A 22,145-nucleotide genomic window follows, 5' to 3' on the forward strand; every position below is an offset into this window, starting at 1 on the left:
TCACTTCCCATCACTGTAATCTAAATAACAAAAGTATTCTTGAAAAATGCTACCAAGTTGTTCTGTGAGGGCTTTTGCCTCCCTCCCTCTGGTAGGTTTGTGGAAGTTTATGAAAATTCTCAGGTGTCCTGAAATTCCAACTTTTCACCAGATAATCACAGCATAGCAAATATTTGTTGAGAACATTTCAGTAGTGAAGAGTAGATTGCCAAAAGCCTGTGACCAAACAGAACGCACCTGGAAATGAGTCAGATAGAAAAGAAAACATTGTGTCCTTTTAAAGACACTTTGGATGTTGAACAGAATAGGGTGAGATTCAAGTAATCAAGCAGTGTTCAGTGCTCTCTTTCAGTAACATTTTGGTTTTGTTCTTATTTTTAAAAAGGTGAAAAGAGATTTGAGTGCCCAGAATGCTCTAAAAGGTTTATGCGAAGTGACCATCTCTCGAAACATGTCAAAACTCATCAGAACAAGAAGGGTGGTGGAACAGCCCTTGCTATTGTTACCTCAGGAGAACTGGACTCTTCAGTTACTGAGGTTCTTGGTTCTCCAAGAATTGTCACTGTTGCTGCCATTTCTCAAGATTCAAACCCAGCAACCCCTAACGTTTCAACAAACATGGAAGAATTCTGAAAGGATCATTTATATGGACACCTAGTGCTGCACTTAAGTTTACATACCTTTCAGGATATGGAAGTGGGCTGGTAAAGTGGATTACAGAGCAGGAAATCTTTTTTTCAGTCATGACTTCTGTAAGTGTTCCAGGTTGGAGGGTCAGCATGGGAAGTGTACACCGGTGCAACAAGACAAAAATTTCAAAAATACAAACAGCGCAAATTGATGACTGGATAAACAGATGGAGGAATAATATTTCCATACTGTACTTTTTTAGTTATATGTCTGTATATTCTGTAATGATTTTAAGTGAACTTTACCCCCCCCATTTTAGCACTGTATGTTAATGTGTTTATAAAATCAGATAGTATCAGTGTAAAACTGGGTGGACCTTGACTAGGATTAATACCGTTTGATGAAAGCACTTTGTTTTTAAGATAAATTTGTAATATTTTCATGAGAGCATCCTTTTCCCATAAGACACAGCAAAATGGAATACAGGATGAACAACAGTGGATATATTTTGGGTTTTTGCTCAGTCCATACAACACATCAGTTAATTTTGGCCATCTTTTCTCAAGTTTTGGAATTACTCCAATAGCAGCTGGGTGATGCATGCTGCAAAGTGGTTCTGAGGTGGGCCTCAGATTAATTCTGACTACTACATTATAGTAGTGTGTATAAACGACAATCAGTGAGTTCTAATTCCTCTCTTCGTGTGGAGAGCTAGGGTTACATAGAATTAGTGTAAACAGTAGGAAAGATAAAACCATAGAAAGATATTAACATAAGATTTACAAAAGTAATGGTATCTTTATGTAGAACGAAAAAAAATTGTGTCAATTTTTGGTAATTCATTTCATTTTGTATTTCCCTGCCCATGGCAAGGAGGTTGGAACTAGACGATCTTTAAGGTCCCTTCCAACCCAAACCATTCTGTGGTTCGATGATTCTGTATTTTAAAACATCGGTGGCCCATTTCTAACTCATAGATAACTTGAATCTTAAAAACTCGACCTTAGGTGTTTGAATGTTTTAATTTTGTTAGAATTCATGGAAATTAATCAGACAATTGAGTGTTGTAGCTCATTCTCCAGTATCTCCTCTCTGTAAATACTAGTTTATTATGTGGTGGTTAATGTGCTGAGTTCTTTGTGCTTTGACTTAATAGCCAAAGAAAAAAACTAATTTTTTAATAAAAAAAGAAGCAAGTAAACATTTTCTCTTTTCCCCTAAATATTACTGTCTCTTTTTTCTCTTCAAGGATAATATGAGGGCTGGTAATAAATATCTGTTACCTATCAAGTCTTATATTGAGCCTCCAACCATAAAACAAACTGGGAAAAGAGAAATATTGTTATCTTTTTGGGACATGACTTCTGGTTTCAAAGGTTTGGTTACATTTTCAGACGTGACAGTGAATACAGAGAAAATGTAAAAAAAAAAAAAAAGGAAGAAACAACAAAAATTGCATTTTCTATGTGAAAATTCCAGTAGGTACAAGGAGGAAAGATGGCCAAATATTTCATACTCAGGATTTTTAATTACTTCCCCTAGGCATAAATGTAACCTTTTACATCTACAGTCATTTGTTAATAAATTCTCATGACCAATTTTTAAGGAGATTTATACACCAAAATATTTTTAATGTAACTAAAGGAAGTACAGTGCAAGAAGAATAAGACATTTTTCTTTCCCCTGCAAATTATGAAAGGAAGAATCTGTGTGGTAGCTGTTGGTTTGCGAGACATAACAGGTACCCTGTGCATTCCCTAAAGAGCATATACTTCTCATCTGAACAATTTATCAATCTTGTGGTGTTTTCTGTATTTTTGAAGCAAAAGAAATACCATTGTTTACACTGTGTACACTTTAGGCCAGCCCTTTGTAGCAAAATACTAAGCTGAGGGTAGTTTATACTTTCAGTTTACATAAAAAGCTTTGAGATTAAAGAAAAACAATTTTACACTGTGGTTATAAATTTCAAGTTTCTTAAAGCTTTTTTAGACTTGTAACAGAGTCTTTAAATTTTAGTTGGGTTTTGTACATTATTTTGTATATTTTATTTAAAGTACTCTTAACTGATGTATCTGGATTTAAAACATCAGAATCAATTAGGTGTTACATTTAATACAGATGAACATTAGGTAGTATTAACTGTTAATTTTATTATATAGGAAATGAAACGTCAAATATATATTTTATCATTATGCTTCACAATCAGTGCTCTACATTACTTTATGCAAAGAAGAACTTTCCTAATGTTAATATCATATTTCCTAAAAGTTAACCGTTTTGTAAACTGAATTTACAAGCATTCTGCACAACCATTTCATATGTAATTTTTTCATGCATACTTATGTATGCAGATAGGAAACTGAAGTAATTTTTAATCTGCAATGAATCCCTACTATAGATGTATCCAAATCTAAATCTGGTTGGCTTCATAGCATCTCAAGTACATTAACTTGTGTTAGCAGGTGCACATTTTACCGCTGGAATTAGAAACATTCTGCCAGTCTGTTCTGCATCCCATTCGGAATCCACTTTTCTGTCTTAAAAGGATCGTAAATTTCAATGTCCTTTATTTGACTCAGTGGGATATAGCTGTTGTAAGTAATAGGGCACAGATGTGCAGTAGTATCTTGTTTAATGGCATTTCACTGTTCATTCCCTTTGCCACCATTAACAATTTTGCTTTATTGTAATTATCAGTGCAAAGTGTATTTACCATGGTAGAACTCCAGTGTTAGAATAGTTTTTTTCTTACAATATACTTTCTTTGATTAGGTTTGTGTATGTGTTGCCGATTACATTAGCAATTGGTGTTAAGTCATTATTTATCACATTCTTTCACGAGAGCAGTAATAAAAGTGTGTAATCTAGGAGAAAAAGTTAATTTGTCAAAGTTAAGTAAGCATGATGTTTAGGTCCTATTTTTCAATTTTATAACTGTTTTATTGCAACAATATTTGTATTTAAGTCTTCATTTTAATGCCTTGTGGTGTTTTTTTATGCATGTCACTGAATTGTCATCCCGCAAGAATTGATGTGCAGCATAGGGTATTAAATCTACATAATGATTTTGAAACAGAAAAATAGTTGATGGTAAAAATGTAAATGTTTTGCAAAAATTCCTTATAAAAAAAAGTTTTGTAGTAATATTTCACTTGTAAATTTTTCTAAAAAAAAATGGAAAAGGAAAAAAATGAGAGTAACGTTTCCCCACATCTAGAATTTAGAAATTAATTCTGCCAGCAAAGCCTGTAAGGCGTTAATCTGACACTTTTACAATGCTGATTTGTATAATTTTTTGGTGGGTTTGGAACTAAAATCATGTACAAGTTGTTGCCTGCAATAACATTTTGCAAGTAACCTATTAAAATTCCCTTGAGTTTAAAAGGTTTCTTCATTTAATTGCTTACAATATAAAGCAGCAATAAATTATGTTTGTGTGATAATCTGTTCATCAAGGAGAACACTAGAAAACAAATGCTTCTCAATGGGGAAAGGTTGGCAGCAGCTTCTGGATTTATGTAATTAAGACCTGTACTTGCTGGTCAGCGTTTCCCAACTGGCAGACTCCCAGCAGGGAATTAAACCAGCAGATTCTAGCTCAGCATGAATTCTGTGGGGTTTGTTCAGCTCTTGCGAATGGAAGCTACGATTATTCCTGAACACACCAAAGGAATAACCAAAGGGAAACATTTCCTAAGGTAAGGAATATGTCCATACACACACACACACACACACACACACAGATAAAATACAAATTTAGAAAACTGAAGATAATTCAGTTTGACAGAGATGAATAATAGAAGTGTCATTGTATTGTACATATGGAGTGAATATAACAAGAAATGGAAACCTGAAAGTACTGACTTCAGCTCATAGAAAATATATTGAGCTTTTCTTAGTGAAATGTCAACAGGCTCCTGCATCGTGTTATACTGAAATAACTTTCATGGTATGCGAAATTGCTAATAACAATGTTATACTAATTTTTTTTAAATATTTTTTTTTAAATGCTAAAAGGATTTTTAGGGTAGACTTTACCATACTTTTGCAGTGAATAAGTAATACTGTTTCACAAAGGATGAAATACATAGAGAATCACAGGATCATTTAGGTTGGAAAAGACCTTTAACATCATTGAACTCGACTGAAAAGCTAACACTGCAAATCCCGCCACTAAAACCCATCCCTAACCACTACATATACACATAAGAAGGCCACTTTCTTCCATTTTCCAAAAGATGAATTTAAAGTTTGGGACTTCTAACCTTGTACTGCAAAACAGAATCATCTTTCCTAAATGAGATATAAAATACATAATCTTTATTATATGTTTGATTAAATACCTGTTAAAGTCTCCTAAAGTAACCTCTGAATGTCAGACAAACTTACTAACTGAAGTCAATCTATGTCGTAATTCAAAGTAAATGCATCTGACCAACTAATATGTCTTTACTGGCCAAGTTTTTAGTATTGTGGCACTGGTGTGTTTTGAAGCAAATTCTACGTTACTGGTAAGAGACTAGTCCTCTGCTTATACCATTTCAAATATACAGTATCAGAAAATCTAACAAATCTTGACATAAGGAGAAATGTTCATGTTGCGTTTTACCCTTTTAGTCCTTCAAATGTGATCATTCTAGTCTAAGAAGCAAGAAGTGTGATACCAAATTGAGTATTTCTATCTGCAACTGTAGATTCACTACCTTTGCTAAAATTATCTAAAATTACATTTTATATTTATTCCATTAGTTTTGTTCTCTGTCTGTCTAGGTAGCAAATTTCAGGATGGGATTTTATCTATAAGCAATATTAACATTTAATTCATATTGAACTTCCTAATGCCTTCTATGCCCCTGCCTCCCATTCATTTTACTTTCCCCAAAGCTACTTGCATGATTTCCTGATACCCTGAGATTTGTCGATGAAAATGGAAGTGCTGTGGGGACCTAGAGCTGGCATGTGCTATCTTTGTTTGCTAGAATACCTTCCATAGAGAGAGGACAGCAAGATACATTTTCTAGAGCAGCCTCACTGAAAATGATTTGGAGGTTATCATGGGTGGGTGGATTGATGCTGTGCCCAACTGCTGTGGATGTCATGATGGGCACTTTTCTGTTTAGTTTATTATGGTTTGTTGGGTGGTTTTCGTAGCAAGTACCAAAAATTACGTACTTCTAAATTGCCAGGTCAAAGAACATAGGCATTTCTCTGACTTACATGAACAGCAGTGTGGAATGTAAGATTCATAATATACAAGTTCAAAGCTATAGCTATCATTTCTACTTCTGTGTATGGAAAATGCCTAGCCTTGAGCATTTAATAATTTCTTTACAATAATATTTTAGCACAACCTTTTAAAATAGAATGTTTCAACCTTTATAGTTTGTCCTAGGAAGGAGAAACTGTTCTTAACTGAAGTGTATTGGAGACCATAAATATTCAGAGATTTCTTTGCCAGATACACATTTGACAGCATTTCTGGAACTTTTCACTTTCTCTCTTGCCTCTGTCCCCTCTTGCATCTGTGCTGTATTCTAGCCTAGGTTGCCATTAAGACCTCTCTTACTGCACTTTCAAATGCTATAGCTTCTTATTTGAATAATCTCTTGCTTCTTGCTAAACACATTGCAGCATCACATAGACCAGACAAAAGAAGTACTCTCGCTTAAATATTTATACTGGAAAACTCCTTCGGGAAGTATTTCAGTTGAATGAGGTCTCTGTTGCATCCCCACATATTATGGAAGCTTAGTCCAAGCTAGAGTTTAAAATAAAAGTTTGCAGGGCAGAGAGTGTTTCTCAAAATATGTTTGTGCTGCTAGTCTACAATTCTGTTAAACATTAATTTTATGCTCTTTTAAGTTCAATGCATAGCTTTGTGTCACTTGTATGTGTTTTAAAGGAAAATCTTGGGCCAAATTCCAGGAAGAACCCAATCTCAAAGTTGGCTGACTTTTTGGTGTTGACACATTTGTCAAAGTTTTGAAAGATTTTTAAAACTACTGAAAGCAAGCAGTAAGAGAAGCAAACTCTGTATAGATGTACATATACTCTGTATAGGCACATTCAGATATTTTTTTTAAAAAGTAATTGAATTAATGAGGTATTGATTTACTTTCATAGCTCAACTTACTAACTTGAACTGATGCTGATAGGTAATATGTGTGTCTGCTAAGTGATGCATATACATCTTTCAGGACTTAAAGATTCTTGAGTTTGTACGTCAACAATTAAAACACGATCCTCTTGCTAGCTCCTTTTAGTCAGTTCTACTTCAGTCTTACAAATATAGATTCTCTGCTTACAGTTTTAAAAATCTAAGGGATTAAAATACAAAATTACACAACTGAGTGGAAAAAAGCCAAGAAAGTGAAAGTCAAACCAAGTGAAGTAATTTTTTCTAGTCACACATTTTACTTTTGTATTACCGTAATTTTTGCTTAGGCATGCCAGATTTTTCATCCTCTTATGTCGGTTCCTAACAGGAAACTTCCATAACTAGATGTGGAAGAAGTGTTTCTTTAGAGAAAGAAAGGTAGCTAGAGCATAAACAGTATTCTGGTTGGTGTACCTTTTCCCCCTAAAGTCTTCAGTTTCTGACAGCAGTCACTAAAGCCTACTGCTGTTCATAAAGAGAAAAGAAGTCAAGATAATTGAAGGAGTCAAGAATTACCTAAGAATGGGATGAGAGGGGTGATAAAATACTTAGTTAGCAAAAAAAAAAAAAAAGGAGAACATTAAAAAATACGAGACTGAAGAACTAAAAGAAACCTGAATGGAATCTAAAATGATACTGCAGGAGCACGAAAAGCAGTAGTTACCATGTTGAGCTAGAAGGAGGTGGAGAATAGGTAATAATTTTCCTTTGCAAATATACATTTTTTGTGCTTTTGACACAGCACTGGTCTTGCTTGTGGTGCTGGCAGCTTCTTTCTCTTTTGAACAGAAGTCACAGAGTACTCAGTATACTGATTCACTATTGAAAGGTCTTTGAAAGTGGAAATCCTTGCTAGTGTTTATTTTTCTAAACTGCTGGACTTGCAGACCGAGTAGAATATGGTTAGAGTCCCGTGGGAGCTGTGCATGGGCATAGTAAATGCCAATCATCCTGGATGTTACCATCTGTTTACATTAAGACAAGCAATCAATTTTTACAGATTGTCATAAACCAGAGAGAATTTTCTACTTACATAGAAAAAATTCAATTTCCCTCAGTTTTTTTCCTCTTCCTCTTTTATAGCAGCATGAAACTACACAAAAATAAAGTTGGTAGCCTTGATGGAATAAAAATACTCTGGTTTAAACAATAAGAGCTTAAGATATGAAATAGTCATACATTTAAACTCCTGCTCTTAAATATGAGCAGAACTGATTTCAGTGGCATCCAACATCAATTTACTGAAAACATTCAAATGGTGCAATTCAGATGTATTGTAGTCAATATGACTTTTGCATTAAAAACATCCCACACTTCTACACTGGCATCTGTAAGTCTCACTGTTGCTGAAATAAATGACTGAATCCTCTTCTGAATCTAAGATTGAAACTTTTGGGTAGCCTTCTGTTTTTACACTTGCAGCTTTCAAAAGTAGTTTGGCATTGAGGATCACCTAGAAGCTGCTATAATTGCTACTTATTATTGCTATTTAGCCAGTAATAATGAGTGATCACACTCTTGTTCTTCCTTTAGTTGTGACTGTTCAATAGCCTCTATCTTCTGCTTGTTTTAGCACAGTAGTCTGTTAGAATAACACTGTGTTAGAATAACATACTGTTAGAATAAAATTTCTCAGTCTTTTAAGAACTCTAGTCTGTATTAGATTGTTATCTAATTAATTGGTGGTAGCTGACTGATCACGTGGCAATATGCTTGTAAAGAGTAGAGAGCTAGAGAACAATGGAGTATATAAAGAGGCATTACCTGCAAAAATGCTAAATTTAATCCTGTCTCTATTTGATCTCTTCCATTCTTTCAAGTTCTGCTTGTGCCCTCCAGGAAAAAAAAAAAAAGAAATCATCATCTGTGGTCTTGGAGAGATGTCTAGCAAATTCACAGGTACACATGCAGTGAAAAGAAGTTGACTGAGACAAATATTTGTTGCAACAAACCCCTACCAGTTGGACAGCAGTGACACACAGAGGAAAATCAAAAGTGAAAGTTATTGTGGAAGGTGCTAACAGATTTCAAATGTGTCACAGGTTCAGAGAAAGAATTTGAGGATTACCTTTTTGTCATATTGAAGAAATAAAAATACATGTACCACAATAATCTGAATCCCTTCATTTGAATGACTTGACAGAATGTACCATGTGATCCCTCAGCTGAACTAATTAAACAAAGCTTTCCACAAAGATTCTACAAGCAGTTTTTAATAAGGATCAGAAAATTACTTGTTGAAGGTGCCAACGTTTTTCATTTCAGAGAACAAAAATTTCTATTATACTACTTTGCTGAGATCTTAGAGATCAGTATCTTTTTCTCACGTATCTAGTCAAAGGTCACCTTATATCCTTCAAAATTTATTATTATGATTTCAAATTACTGTTAAATATGTCTGTTAACCATCTGTTCATTGTCCTTCTGACTGGCCAACTAAGAGATTCAAATATCCACTCTATATATTGTGTTGAATGTGTCTATTCATTGTGCCACAGCTGCAGCAGCTAACTGCAAAAATACATTGAAGCTTTTACCCATACTCTTGCTGAAGTGCACTCCTAGAAGAACTTCTGCTGAATATTTGAGATAAGATTTAAAGAAACAAAAGGATTGTCAGAAAAGAATAAGCCAAATAAAGCTTGAGGATAAATTATATCAGTCACTGAGGTTACCGAAGTCAGAAGAGGCTTTGGGTCAACTTTTAGGATTTTTCATCCTCGTTTAATTATAGATCTTTCTGGTTTTCTTTAAAGCATGTTGTATTTTATTTCACCACAAAGAGATAGGGAAAATACTTGCCTTCAATAGACAAACAGATAGACGAAATTTTTTCATCAGTGCGTACTTAGCTTTGTGGACTCCTCTGGCAGTGACCCAAGAGGCAGGTTCATCTCTGGGGAAGCCTGGAAAACCCCCTGCAATTACACCAAGACAGGTGTTTTCTCTGCCACTCTGTGATTCCAGAAAAGAGGTGTAGTTCAAGCTTGGCAGTGAGGAGCTGTATTGCTCAGATCAATGTCTCCAAAGAGCAAGAGAAGTCAAAAAAAAAAAAAAAATTTCTCTTGCTGTTTCCTTGAGAAAGGTGGAAAGTGCTCTGAAAGTTGGTTACATGCTAAATGCTGACCAAGTGAAGTATGAAAAGCAGACGGGTGGCACTGGCAAGAGAGCTAAACTCCAAGCCCTAGCAACACTGCTGAATTCTGGCTGACCCCTGCAGATGGGAAAGTAATCGCCTTCTCTTAGAATATAAGAACAAAGGTGCTCTCAGAAAAGAAATCAGGGGAAGAAATGTAATGTTCCCTGTGCTGCAAAATAAGGAGAGTAAAATTCATCAAGGAGCACTACAGATTTTGCACAATGTAAGAGAGTAAGCCGGCTCCAAAGGTCTGTGAGGCAACAGCGTGGCACACAGTGGATTGCTGGGCATTGCCTCACTGTTTGTGCTCAGCTCCTGAGAGAGCTGTACATGCAGCAGAGGAGGGTTCTGTGCAGTCAGAGGTACTGGTTTATTAGGTACACTGGTAGTAGAACTCAACTCGTAGGTTTATCCTAGATGTTTTCTTGAAAACAACTCCAGACAGAAGTCTCCAGATGCCCATGCCAAGAGCAGACGCATATTTTATAGGGGTGTTTTTGCATTAGTCACATGGCAGAAATCAACTTTTCCTGGCTACCTACAGAGATGCTCTACAGTTTGGCAGACCACCTTGGGCTGGTACAGACATGAGCAGCCTTTAAGTGCCAAACTGAGGAAACCTCAGAGAGAAACCTGTCACACACCAAGTGAAGCTGGCTTTCCTTGGGTGTTTTTCTCAGACATTCACAGATATATTGTTTTCACTGGGTTGGAAACATATATTCTGAAAATATCTGTGTTTTCATTTGGGCTTAATCATATACAGCGGCTTTAGCAGCTGTAAAGTTGGGAAGGCGAACACTAGTTACTTGTTCTTTTTTTTTTTCTTCAAAAGGCAAGCCGAGGAGCAGTTTCAAACCCCGGTAGGAAGTGTTTGTGCACAGTTAGCGTAACTGCAGAAAGCAGCTGTCCTCCCACCGCCGTGGAAGAGGCGCTTGCTACTCTCTCATGGCCTGAAGTTTAACTAAGAGCTGCCCAAATGAAACCGCTGTCGGCGCATTACTTCCCCCTGAGCCCCTTGTCCTTGCGTGTCCCTGCAGCAGCGAGAGCGGGATCCGACGGGACCTGTCCCAGTGGTTGCTCTGGAGCCTCGAGTGGGAGCCAGAAATTTGTGGTCTGGTTTGTGTCTAACAACTCTCACCGGACGCACTGTCCTCGCATCCCCGGGGCACGCTGGGGAGCAGGTAGGGGCAGGCAACAAACAGTTAACTTACGGCACTTTTGTACACATTTGCGGAGGGAGATGCCGAGACAGGGATTAGTATTTCACACGTTCCCGGCAGCGCGAGGAAGGACGCACCGGTGTTACTCCGTAGGGACTCGACGCTGTAAGCGGTCACGAATTCCCTCAAATCCCGCCGCGCTGCAATGCCCTCCGCCCCCGGCCCCTCCCGCATGGGCTCCGCCGCCCGCCCCCGGGGCCGGCCGGGCGGAGGGACCGGGCGGAGGGACCGGGCGGAGGGACCGGGCCGCCTCCGCTCCTCCGGCGGAGGGAGCAGCGCCGTCTCCCCGGCTGCGGCAGCGGGAGGGGGCTGGGGACGGCCATCCCCAGGGAGACGGGACGCGGTGAGCGGGGGGACGGGACGGGGCGGCGAGGGGTGTGTGCGCGGGGGGAATAAATATCTGCGCCCGCGGTAGCGGGGCCGCGTCCCGTGCCCCCAGCGCGGCTCCCGAGGCGGCCCCGGCTGCGGCAGATGAGCGGGGCCGGCCCCGAACCCCCTGTGGCCGGCCCCGAGCCCCCGTCCCCGGCTGAACCCCCCGTCCCCGGCTGAACCCCCCGTCCCCGGCCGAACCCCCGTCCCCGGCCGAACCCCCGTCCCCGGCGCCGCGGTCCTGCGGGAGGCAGCGGCCGGGCAGCGGCGGCGGCCGCCGCGGGTGCCTCCTGCCGGCCCATGGGGAGCTTTTCGCAGGGAATTTCAGGGGGGGTTCTTAACTCCCTCTCCCGGGGTGGGCAGTGGGAAAATGCAGCGGGTTTGTGTTTCTTATTTTCAGTTCTTCGGGTTTGCTATTTTGAAAGCCTGAAGAGCTACCAGCAACCAAGTCAGTGAGAAAGTCGTCTCTCGATGAAATTTAGTGTCAGCCTGAAACAAAAAAGTTTTTTGGTTGTTTTTTTGAGGGAACAGAGGTTGGACAAAACCTCAGACTGATTCCACAGCCTTGATATGACCAGCAGAGCAGGCTCAAAAATTAACTGTTTGTGCACCTTTTCTTTGCATCACCGTGAGGCTCCACTTGTATATCTTACACCAGTTAGTTGGATGCATTTTAAGAATATTTTAATTCTAATAGAAACCAAGAGGTAGAAGTACTGATGCTTTACAGTGTCAGTCTTCTTCCTAACTTCTCCTCTCTTGACTGTGTATGGTTTTGAAGATCTTCTGTGCCATTTACTTTGACAAATGTCATTGATTTCTCTGCTGTACTGGCTCTCTGACATCTGTATTGAGAACTAGAAACACAAGAACTGTGTAAAACCTGGTCCTGATTAAAATCTTTGTAGCAAAGGAGTTGTTTTCACGGCTGTGGTGACCAACAGGAAAACCTGTCAAAACTTTAGTTGTGCAAAGCACAGTTCTCCTTCTCCCTCCCGTCCTTCTACCAATGGAGTCATGCTGTGGCCAGGATTCCTGCTATTTCTTACCTCCAGTTGCTGACCTATACCACGAATATGCCAACCTTCTCAGAGGGGATTATTCCTCTGCTGGGGAGCTTTCTCTGTCCCTCTTAGCCCTCTGCCTTATACCATTCAGTGGGCTGCAATCTCATTTTAGGAGTCACTTAATGCTGCATATGCTTGTTGGTGTGACAGAGCGAACCAATCCCTTGTTGGTATGGTCCCAGACTGTACCCGGTTTAGCCTGTGCTCAGTAATGGCTGTTAACTTTTCCAGGTAGGCTAAAAGCATTTTGCTTCAATGAAAATTCCAGTTCTGTATTTCTGAGCAAGCAGAGAAATCCACAGTAACTTGCAGAGCTGCCAAGTCATGAAATACAGAGCCCTGGCAAAGGAGTTAGGACTGTGAGAGTCTTATCTCCTAAAGGCAACTTGCTGGTATCTGGAAGGCAGACCCTGATTCTATATCTGTTAGCTACCAATCAGAATCTCTGCAAGACAAGACTGTATGGATTTTTGGCAGAGCAGAGACAACTAAATGCAATTATATATATTAAAATATGGCACTGATGAAAGGTGGTATGGCATATCCAGGGATGGTTTTCAAAAGATGATGTGTATGATCATATTTCCAAGCCCAGAGGCTTGAAAAAGGTCAGTGAATATCTATAGGGAAGCTGGAAAAGCAAGTTTAGGAGGAAGAACAAGGAATACAGGTTTTTTTGTGTAGTATAGGTGTTCTGGAAAACGTTCTTTGGATTTGCAACTTGCCTTTTTACATATCGTGTTTTCTCCACTCTGTCCAAACAAAACATGCTGAGGTTCTGACTTCTATTATGCATCAGTTGTTGGAGAGCTCTGATGGGCAGCTGAGGCTCTCCTCATCTTTAGTCTGTCCAAAGAGAAATGCAACAATGGTACTGTCAAACCAATAAACTGCATCCCTCTTGAGTCAGGTGTCACATGAGGTGGTGCAGAAAGCTGTCTGCTATGAGGAACACCACAGAATGCCTTGGAAGGGAGAACAACAGAAAGGACCTTCTGTTTGGGGAGCTGGCTCAAGCACTGCTCCAGAGCACAGTGGCCTTCATAGGAGAGGTTTTTATATCTAAATGCTTGTAATAAAGCAGGAAAAAAAGAAGAAAATAAAAAGAGAATGATATTTTAACTGGCACCAGAGACAACTGATGCAAAATAACTCTTATGAAAGTTCCTCTTTTAAAAGAGTAGCTATCCCACTTCTAATATAATCATCAGAAATGACTTGTTGCTGGAGGCTTAGTTCTGTGTAGCATGTCACTCTTCCTTTCTTTTTGTTGCCTTTTGTATAATGGATGTGACTGCTGTCATCTGAATTGTTTACTGCATGAAAGATAATTCTTCCCTGTGCTCAAGTCTCCAGAGCCATCCTCAGTACAGTGCAAGGTGATGTACTTCTTGTCCAGCACATGTCATTGTGAAAGATGAGGGATGAGTCACTTCCCTCGTGGGCAGTGATGACTAACTGCCTCTCCTTTGGGAGCAACAGTGTGGAGCTGCCACACCAGCAGCTGGGCACACAAGGAATCACCACCTCAAATCTCTGATGACTGTACAATGTAAAAGAAGTTTATTAAGTTGTGTTATTAAAGACTTTTACAGCTCATAAAGGAGGAAAGCTCATAAGAAGGTAATAAGAGAGGGAATATTTAATTTTGCACCAGTCTTCCCAAAATTGTGCTGCTTCTGAAATGTAAATCATAAGAGATTTGTATGCAAGTTTTCAAAATATGTCATGTAAGAATTATTACTGAACTATAAAAACAATTACTTGCATGAGATTTTCTTAAAGAAAATAAACTTCTTTTAGTGTACATGTCATAAAGCTCTTTAGAAACCTCTTGTTTTATTAACAATATGTACTAGACAGTTAGAACTAGGGATAGGTACAAAATGTTCAGGGTACTTTTTTGTGTTGTAAATGTTCTGGGACTGACATGAAGTATTTAATTTTTAACTTTTCAACTGAGTCTATATGGACACCTCAAAGAAAAAGGCAAGAGAGACATTGCAATCCAGACCAGACTCCTACCTTTCCAATAATATTTCCCTTAAAATTACTTTGAAAATTTTGCCCTATAGCAACAGTGGATTTACACTTGGTACAAAAAAGCGACATCATGGATTAAAGGTTTTGTCCTGTTCTTTCCAGGTCCTGAGTCGTGCCTGTGATCCCGATCTTGTCTGTTTGGGTCTCTTTTCCAAAATTCTGAGAAACTTTGGCTCATCAAAATAGCATGGTTTTAAATGTAAATACTCTAGTTCTGTGGAAGTTTTTCTGAGGTACAGATGCAGGTCCAAATTTTGGTAGGAGGAAGAAGAATTTAGTGGTTCATGTCCATATCTCAGACTTGGAGAACCCCAAATTTAAGACTAGGAAAGCCAAACAGGTTTCACAGAACAGTTTTTAGTTATTACTCCTGCATTTTTATGGAAAAAAAATATGTTTCAAGGAGGGAATAAATGTGTGCCATTTATGAGGCAGTATTACAGATACTGTGTATAAATACCAATGACAATGACAGGAAGATGAAAAGTATTCTTTTTGTCTTCTAGTACTTTGTTAGCAGCATTCAGATTTCAGGCTGGTCATTATCTTTTTGGTTTGAACTTGAGAGGCAGCAGTTATGAATAGGGGCAGGGATAGAACCATATCTTCCCCCCTGCTGAGGCAGAAATCTCTTCCTGATTGAAGCCCGTGACAAAACTCCCATCAACATCAAAGCAGAAAGATTTCAAGAACAAGAACCTGAATGCATCTGAAATCCACTGTTGGGCAGCTTGGAAAGGTCAAGGGTTTTTCAAAGATTAGTAAGGAAAAGAAAAAGACTGAGAGCAAATCATGACTAGCATAAAGAGAAGAGGAAGTTGACAACTAAGTTCACAGTTCATTGCTAAATCTGTGTTTATGAGGGCAGCTAATTTTGGTGAAAACTGATACAGGCATTCAGCTGGCTTAGGTGTTTCTGCTTCAGATGAAAATGGTATTATTTTTTCCTTGGTTTGATGTTAAGGAAACATATATTTAAGAGTTGATTGTCACAAGTGGTATCTGTAGCACTGTTGTGGCTGTTTACTTAACTAGCATATTCTGCAAAGAGAAGACAGAATCTCACAGAAGTAACACCTGCTAAAGTTTGTATTTTATGTATCTCATAACTTTCAATTTCCATGTGTTTGTGCTATTAAAAAAAAAAAAACAAAACAAAGCAACAAAATATTTTTCTTCACAAAGTGTTTGAAATTTTATTTTAAAATATTTAAAAACCTTTTGCAAAGGAAGTACTGAAAGAGGAAGAAAAGGTTTTGACATGAATTTGCTGCTTGCTCTGTATATACAGAAGGAGTTTCATTTATAACTTTGATATTTAAATCTAGTCTCTAAATTCCAGTGATATCTCATAACATGGCTTTAGTATTCAAAACCAGAAAAATAACCACCACAATGACATTTTTGCCTCTTTTTTTCCATACTGGAGCAAATCCAAACCCTATCAGATTTACGAAGTGAGTTTATTCTCACTTTAATGAGGTTTAAGGAGTTTATTGTGTTAAGGGAGCATAAATTACTTCATAAAGCCACAAATGAACTCATTAAATTAATGTCTGCCTTAGGAGCCTCTAGGGAGCACACAAGCAGTGTAAGGCATGCCCTCCTCGTGGATGAGATGGGAACTGACCAGCGTGGCAGGTCCCAGGAGGCTTTTAGGAAGGGAGGATGGGCTGATGGGGAAGCAGAGTTCTGCTGCCCTGGAGCAGCTGGTGATGCTCAGGGGCAGGCTAGGATGGAGCCTGAGCTTCAAGGTGCTGGAGAAGCTGTTTGTCACTCTATCAGGCCCTAATAAATTAGATTTTGGGAGACGGATGATGATTAAAACAGATAAACAGAAGTGCTGTGGTTTTCATCCTAGCTTCTCCAGCTGTTTTTGCCCACTTGCTTACCTGTTGCTTTGCAATTTTAACTCACTTATGTGTATGCTGAAGTTGCTCTTGTGCTGTTCATGTCTTCGCTGTCAAAACAAGCTAAACTGCACCATGAGTTTGTAACTCCTTGTGCAAAAGCAGACTTGGATCCCTATTTTCCTTATTGCTTCCTGTTGTGTTATTTTTCAGTTTCTTGTTTGTAAGTCGCTGGCACAGAAAGGAATTAGTAGGACACATTGTGGATGTAGCAGCACATCTTTAGCTGCACAGGACCCTAAAACTAAGTTCATAGCAAGGTTTCATCTCCCTGAATTCTGTAACTCAAAGGTTACTTGTCAATTTTGATGTCTGACACTGAAAGATGTTTTAAAGTATTTTTGGTACAATTAGTGTATTTTAAACTGTAATTGTTTTGTCATACTGAAACATGAATTTTCAGGAATTTATATTTTGGGTTTACTAATTTCAAAGGTAAGACTTAAGCTGTCTGTAGAGCCATCAGAATTTGGAATCAGTTGAAGCTATGCTTCCAGGGTACAAAATAGGGTTATTCTGTTGTATTTCTTTTTAAATCTCTTTTCAGTAGATTGCACTTCTCTGTTGCTTAAGGGTTTAATGTCAACTAAATTCATATCATTAAAGGCATCTTATGGTTTTTGATGAGACTAACACTACTATCAAAGGATGGCATCAAAAGGGAGTGTCACTAATCAGTCAGGTGTGCATCTCTCACCTGTAGAGGCAGCAATAATATGAGCTGTGTTCCAGAGAGCTCACAGCTTAAGCAAACCTAAGCCTTGATTTCAGTTTGTGACTGACTGTGTACAGAGATGATTGATAATCAGTTGTTGGATAAATGAAGATTTATAGTCCTGAAGGCTCTGGCCAGGGTCAGCTCCTTGCTCTGTGTCATGGTAGTGAAGCATGTGTGCCAGGCAGAATAGTGTAAATACTAAAAACTCAGCTAAAGCTGAGGCAGAGCTTATGGATTGGCTTAAGTGAAAGGAAAAAAAATAGTGTGTGGAACAGAATGTAAGCTTTAATGCTCCATTAATATTTTATTTAAATGCTTTGCTGTGTATCATTATTTTCTCTTTTTGTAAACACTGGCAAAGTGTAATAAAATATATTAAGTAAGATCTATTTAATATTTTATGTTTATGTTAAGTCTCATGTTTATTCAAAAAAACAAATTACCATGTAACATTAGGAAATTAAACATTAAAATGCAGATTTTTCACTTCTGGAATAACTGCAAGGAACCATTCAAAAGATCTGCAGCCAATAATTTTTGAGAGGATGTTTGGGCATGGTGTTGATTAGTAAATACATCTGAAATGTAATCTGTGTCTTTATAAACAGTCTTTTTAGCTCTGTCTTCAGGATTTTTTCTTTATTTTATTCTAGTCAGAACTAAATTCCAAATTTCAGTGTTGTTCATCCTTAAAGTGCAAATAAGAAGGGGGGGTGAAGAGCTCTGTGCTATCAGAAGGCAGTATTTACTTTGAAATTCGGGGGCTGTTTTCGTATTTTGCAGACAAGATCCTAATTCCAGGACATTGCTACATGCAGTTGAATCAATGGTGGTCACACCAGGTTCATGACACTCTGAGTAGGGATTCTGCTGATCCTCTTCTGCATGGTCTTCATCTGGGCCTCCAAACTGAGCTGAACTTCTGGAAAGCAAGAAAAGATAATCTTTTATTTAAAAATAAGCACGTGAGAGATCTCAGGTATTATTGCAAACATCCAGGAGAACTTTCTTTCGGATTGCCTTTCTCTATGCACTTCAAAAGCACCATTATGTTGTTTTGCTTTTGTAAATATTTTATAGTGGTTTCCCAAAGTAATCAGAATTTGCATAAATTACTAAAGAAAAACTGAGTTAAATATTAGAGGAAGTTAATGTCAGGGGGTTAAATAGCTGTAAGGGATTCTGTTGTACTTGTCTGTCTCTTCTAAATTTCTTTCCATGACATTTCTCACACTCTGGAGAAAATGAGTTTGAGAATGAAGTTTATATTTAGGAAATTATTGCCAAATTTGGCCATGAATCAGACACTGTTGATTAATGATAACAATCATAGCTTGTTACAAGCCAAATAGCTCTTTTTAATTTAAAAATACAGGCAAGGTTACTTACTTTCCAAAGGCAAAATATTGTTGGGAGCTGTGTTTAAGCCTCTCCTTGTTCCGTTGCTTGTTATTCAGAGTGTTTTGATGCCATGATGCCAGGTGAGTGAGAATTGTGAAGAATCCAGTTCCTTCCCCACTTTTTGGCCATTCCAAGGATTTCAGCCAGCATGTATCAGTCTTTATTTTCTAGTAGGCTTGGGACATATTTATTCCTTAATTCTATGAATGTACTTTAAGATCTATTTTTTGGACAGGCAACCATGATCTTCAACTATTTTGTTTCTCGTTTGTAAAATTATATCTTCAGTGTTGTCTGGATCAAAATAAAAAATTTAAGATCTTAAAAGCCAAAAAAAGCAGATATTATCCTGCTTTTCAGGACATTTTCAAGGAAGCAGAAGATGGTAAATGTAGAGTGAGTGAGATGGATAGTTTGTGTTTGTGTGTTTTTGTAACAAAGTAATCCGTAATTTGCCTTAACACGAGAGTGTAAGTCATGGTGCTAAGTTACGTAAGAGCTGCAGGAGCTTTTTGTGTGCTGAGATGGCTCATTATTTGTTTGCTTGTTTGTTTGTTTTAAACTTTATCTGGATACTTTTCTTGCCATAAAAATAGGTGAGAGAGATAGAAGTAGCAAAATCGATTCGTATGTGCACTTTTTTCAGCTTTGTTTTTGATACTTTAGATGCAGTAAATCTGTAGATAGATAAATTCTACTACAAAAAAAAAAAAAAAAGGCAGTTAGCAATAAAGAAATAATTAGCTAATATAATACCTTGCATGTAAAATTAAATTTTAATGAAATGTAATAAAATACCAGCTCTTTCTATAATGCTATTCAGTTTAGGAGACACTAGTTCTGCAAAAAGCTTACACTTTGAAATATTTTTGTACCTATTTTACTCCTGGTTAAAGATCACTGATAAAGGTTTTTAATAAAACCTGAAATAGTCCCATGCTTACAAATTTATTTCTTTTTTTTAATCCCTGTGTTAAAATTTTGGTTTGTTGATGGAGGTCATAATTTTGTATTAGTGAATTGAAATATAGTGAAACAGTTTTTGTGTAGACATAGGACTAGAAGTAAGGATTGAAGCTTCAATATTTCATCAGGTGTCTTTAATTAGCAATTAGTCTACAGTGACAGAGTGCAAAAATTTCAGGTCCCTTCTAAAATTTTTGAGGCCAGATTTGTGTGGAACACCTTCCAGGTGATGGAAAGAAAGCATTATTCACCAGGACCTTGCCACAGGCTGGCATTGCTCTACATCTCTCATTTTAATGAATTTTTGAGCAGGAAAAGAACAGGCCTATGTTGAACAGAGACCAAAACAAGCTGCTTGTGTGAGTCTGAATTTTTCTTGTGTCATCCTTTGCCAGCAGGAGCCCAGAGCAGGTGTGTCATGCCTTCTGCTGAAGGGCAAAACAGCAGAAACTTCTACAAATGGTGAGAATAAGTTGTCAGTGTTTGTTAAACTTCCAGCTTGAGGAAAGCATGGAGTCCTTCTTCCCTTTGATGAAAAAGGCCAAGCCATTGAACATAACACCAGAGGTTGGAACACAGCTCTTTTTCAGAATGTCAGGATGTACTTGGTGCCAGATTGGACAGGAGTATTATCTGATATGGTTATTAGACCTTTTGTGACCAGACCTGGCCTGTCCAACATACACCCTGTTTAAAATGGTTGCAGACTTCTGACTTATTTTCCTTTTATTCAAGGTAGAAATTTCACATTTCCATGACCTAGGCATCTGCAGTGATTCCTGCTTCTCCTTGGTCTTGTTGGCATCATTGAGAGGAACTGCAGACATTCTAGAAAGGTGTTAAGCATCCATGGCTACCAGCAGTGGAATGGAAACCATCATAGCTACTTGATGAACCTTTGTGCAGCTTCATGAGCAGTCTTTCATTGTAACATGCCACTAAAGCCTACATATCTTTCTATTTTAAATAAATAATAACTTACATTCCTCATTGAGTCTTGGTTAGCTTGGAAACCATCGTCTCTTAAGCCATAGTGTTTTTCCCTTTTATATTTTTACAGCACTTTTAAAAGCCCAAGATACTGATCTTTAGCTGAGACCACTGGAAAAATACATTCAGCTCTTTTGGAAGATGAAATTCCCAAAGATCCGTAATTTAATCCCATCTTTATTTCACACCATCTGCCTGATATGGAGCTACTCTGAGTTCTGTAGCATGCCTGTGTGAGTCATAGTTGCATCAGGTAGCTTCAAGTAAGGACTGTAAACCACCTAAGTACCTAATAAATAAATGTTAGCTGATACACAGGACACCATGGAAAAAGGCATGGATTTAATCTGTCTTTTAGCTGCCTAATAAACACTAAAATTACATTACAGATACTTTCAAGCAGTATTAGATTATTATATTTGAAGCTGAAATGAATAAGTAGTCATCAGATAGTCATCAGCCATACCACTCAGGTACTGTGTATTTAAGAATGAAATACGCTTCTTGTCTACTGAAAAAAAATTCTCCAGAAGCCATATAACTTTTTCAGGTTGGGTTGCTGTTCCTTACCCCCCTTTGTTGGCATAAGTTTGCTGCCTCTTTTCTTACCGCATTTCTTGGTAGTTATTTCCTTACATGAATTTCAAAATGCTGGTAGGAGCTGCACAAGCCAAGAAAATATGGACTTTGCAAACAAATTGTGAATGACCTGCCTTGAGCCATTTTCTGTCACCAATAAGCTTTCCCCATGCTTCCACTGAAACCATGTGTACTGCTGGGAGCACTTTTAAATGTTGGCAAGAAAAGACATTCTGTAGGGTTCACTGTTCTGGAGCATTTTTGTTGGTCAGGAAATAGGAAAATTATACATTACATATGCTTGTGTGATTCTAGGGTTGGGGAAGCCCTCTTCTGCTAATTTGCTAAGTGATAAAAGCTAGGAGGACTCATGCTGCCATTTCTGTGTTTGTTGGCACAATATATTCTATAGGAGAATTAGTACCCAAGGGCTATGGTGGTGTTATGTCAAACTTTTACTGAAAGGCAAAAACTCCCTTTACTGTTACTTTCTGAATGTTCACTGTACAGAAGATGATACATAAGAGCCAGTCTAGCTGGACATGTTGAGCATATTTGGGGAGCACCTCAAAAGTGAGCATTGCATTATGAAATAATAAAACTAGAATAGTTAGAGGTAACAATTTTAAAATACAGTACATGTTGGGGTTTGTGTTTATATATAAATTGAAAAGTAACTTTGTGACTGATGTCACGACTACATTTTGAAATGTAATTTTTCAAAAAAAATTTTTCTGCAGCCCATTTATTTACATTTTAGTCTAGATTGTATCTTTCACCAAAAAAATCTTTTCAAAGAAGAAACTGAAGAAGCATTGGAGCATGTGAAAACAGCTAAAACTACCTTAAAAATTTTAAGGATTTATTCTTTAATCACAGAAACATGTTGGAGAGTTACTTCACCTGTGCCAAGGAATTTAAACCATGGGATTTCACATCTGAGATGTTGT

General features: G+C 38.0%; 1 protein-coding gene across 1 annotated transcript in view; it reads left to right on the top strand.

Annotated features, from left to right (window-relative positions):
• The window catches only part of SP4 (Sp4 transcription factor), a 28,266-nt gene extending 24,269 nt beyond the window's left edge, over window positions 1-3,997 (top strand). Inside the window, exon 6 of the mRNA XM_082294096.1 lies at window positions 386-3,997. Coding sequence (XP_082150222.1) covers window positions 386-633 — 248 coding nt within the window. The 3' untranslated portion in view covers window positions 634-3,997. The remainder of the gene's footprint in view (window positions 1-385) is intronic.
• The last annotated feature ends 18,148 nt before the right edge of the window (window positions 3,998-22,145 follow it).

This window comes from Coloeus monedula (genome assembly GCF_965178545.1).
Source record: "Coloeus monedula genome assembly, chromosome: 1".
NCBI lineage: Eukaryota > Metazoa > Chordata > Aves > Passeriformes > Corvidae > Coloeus > Coloeus monedula.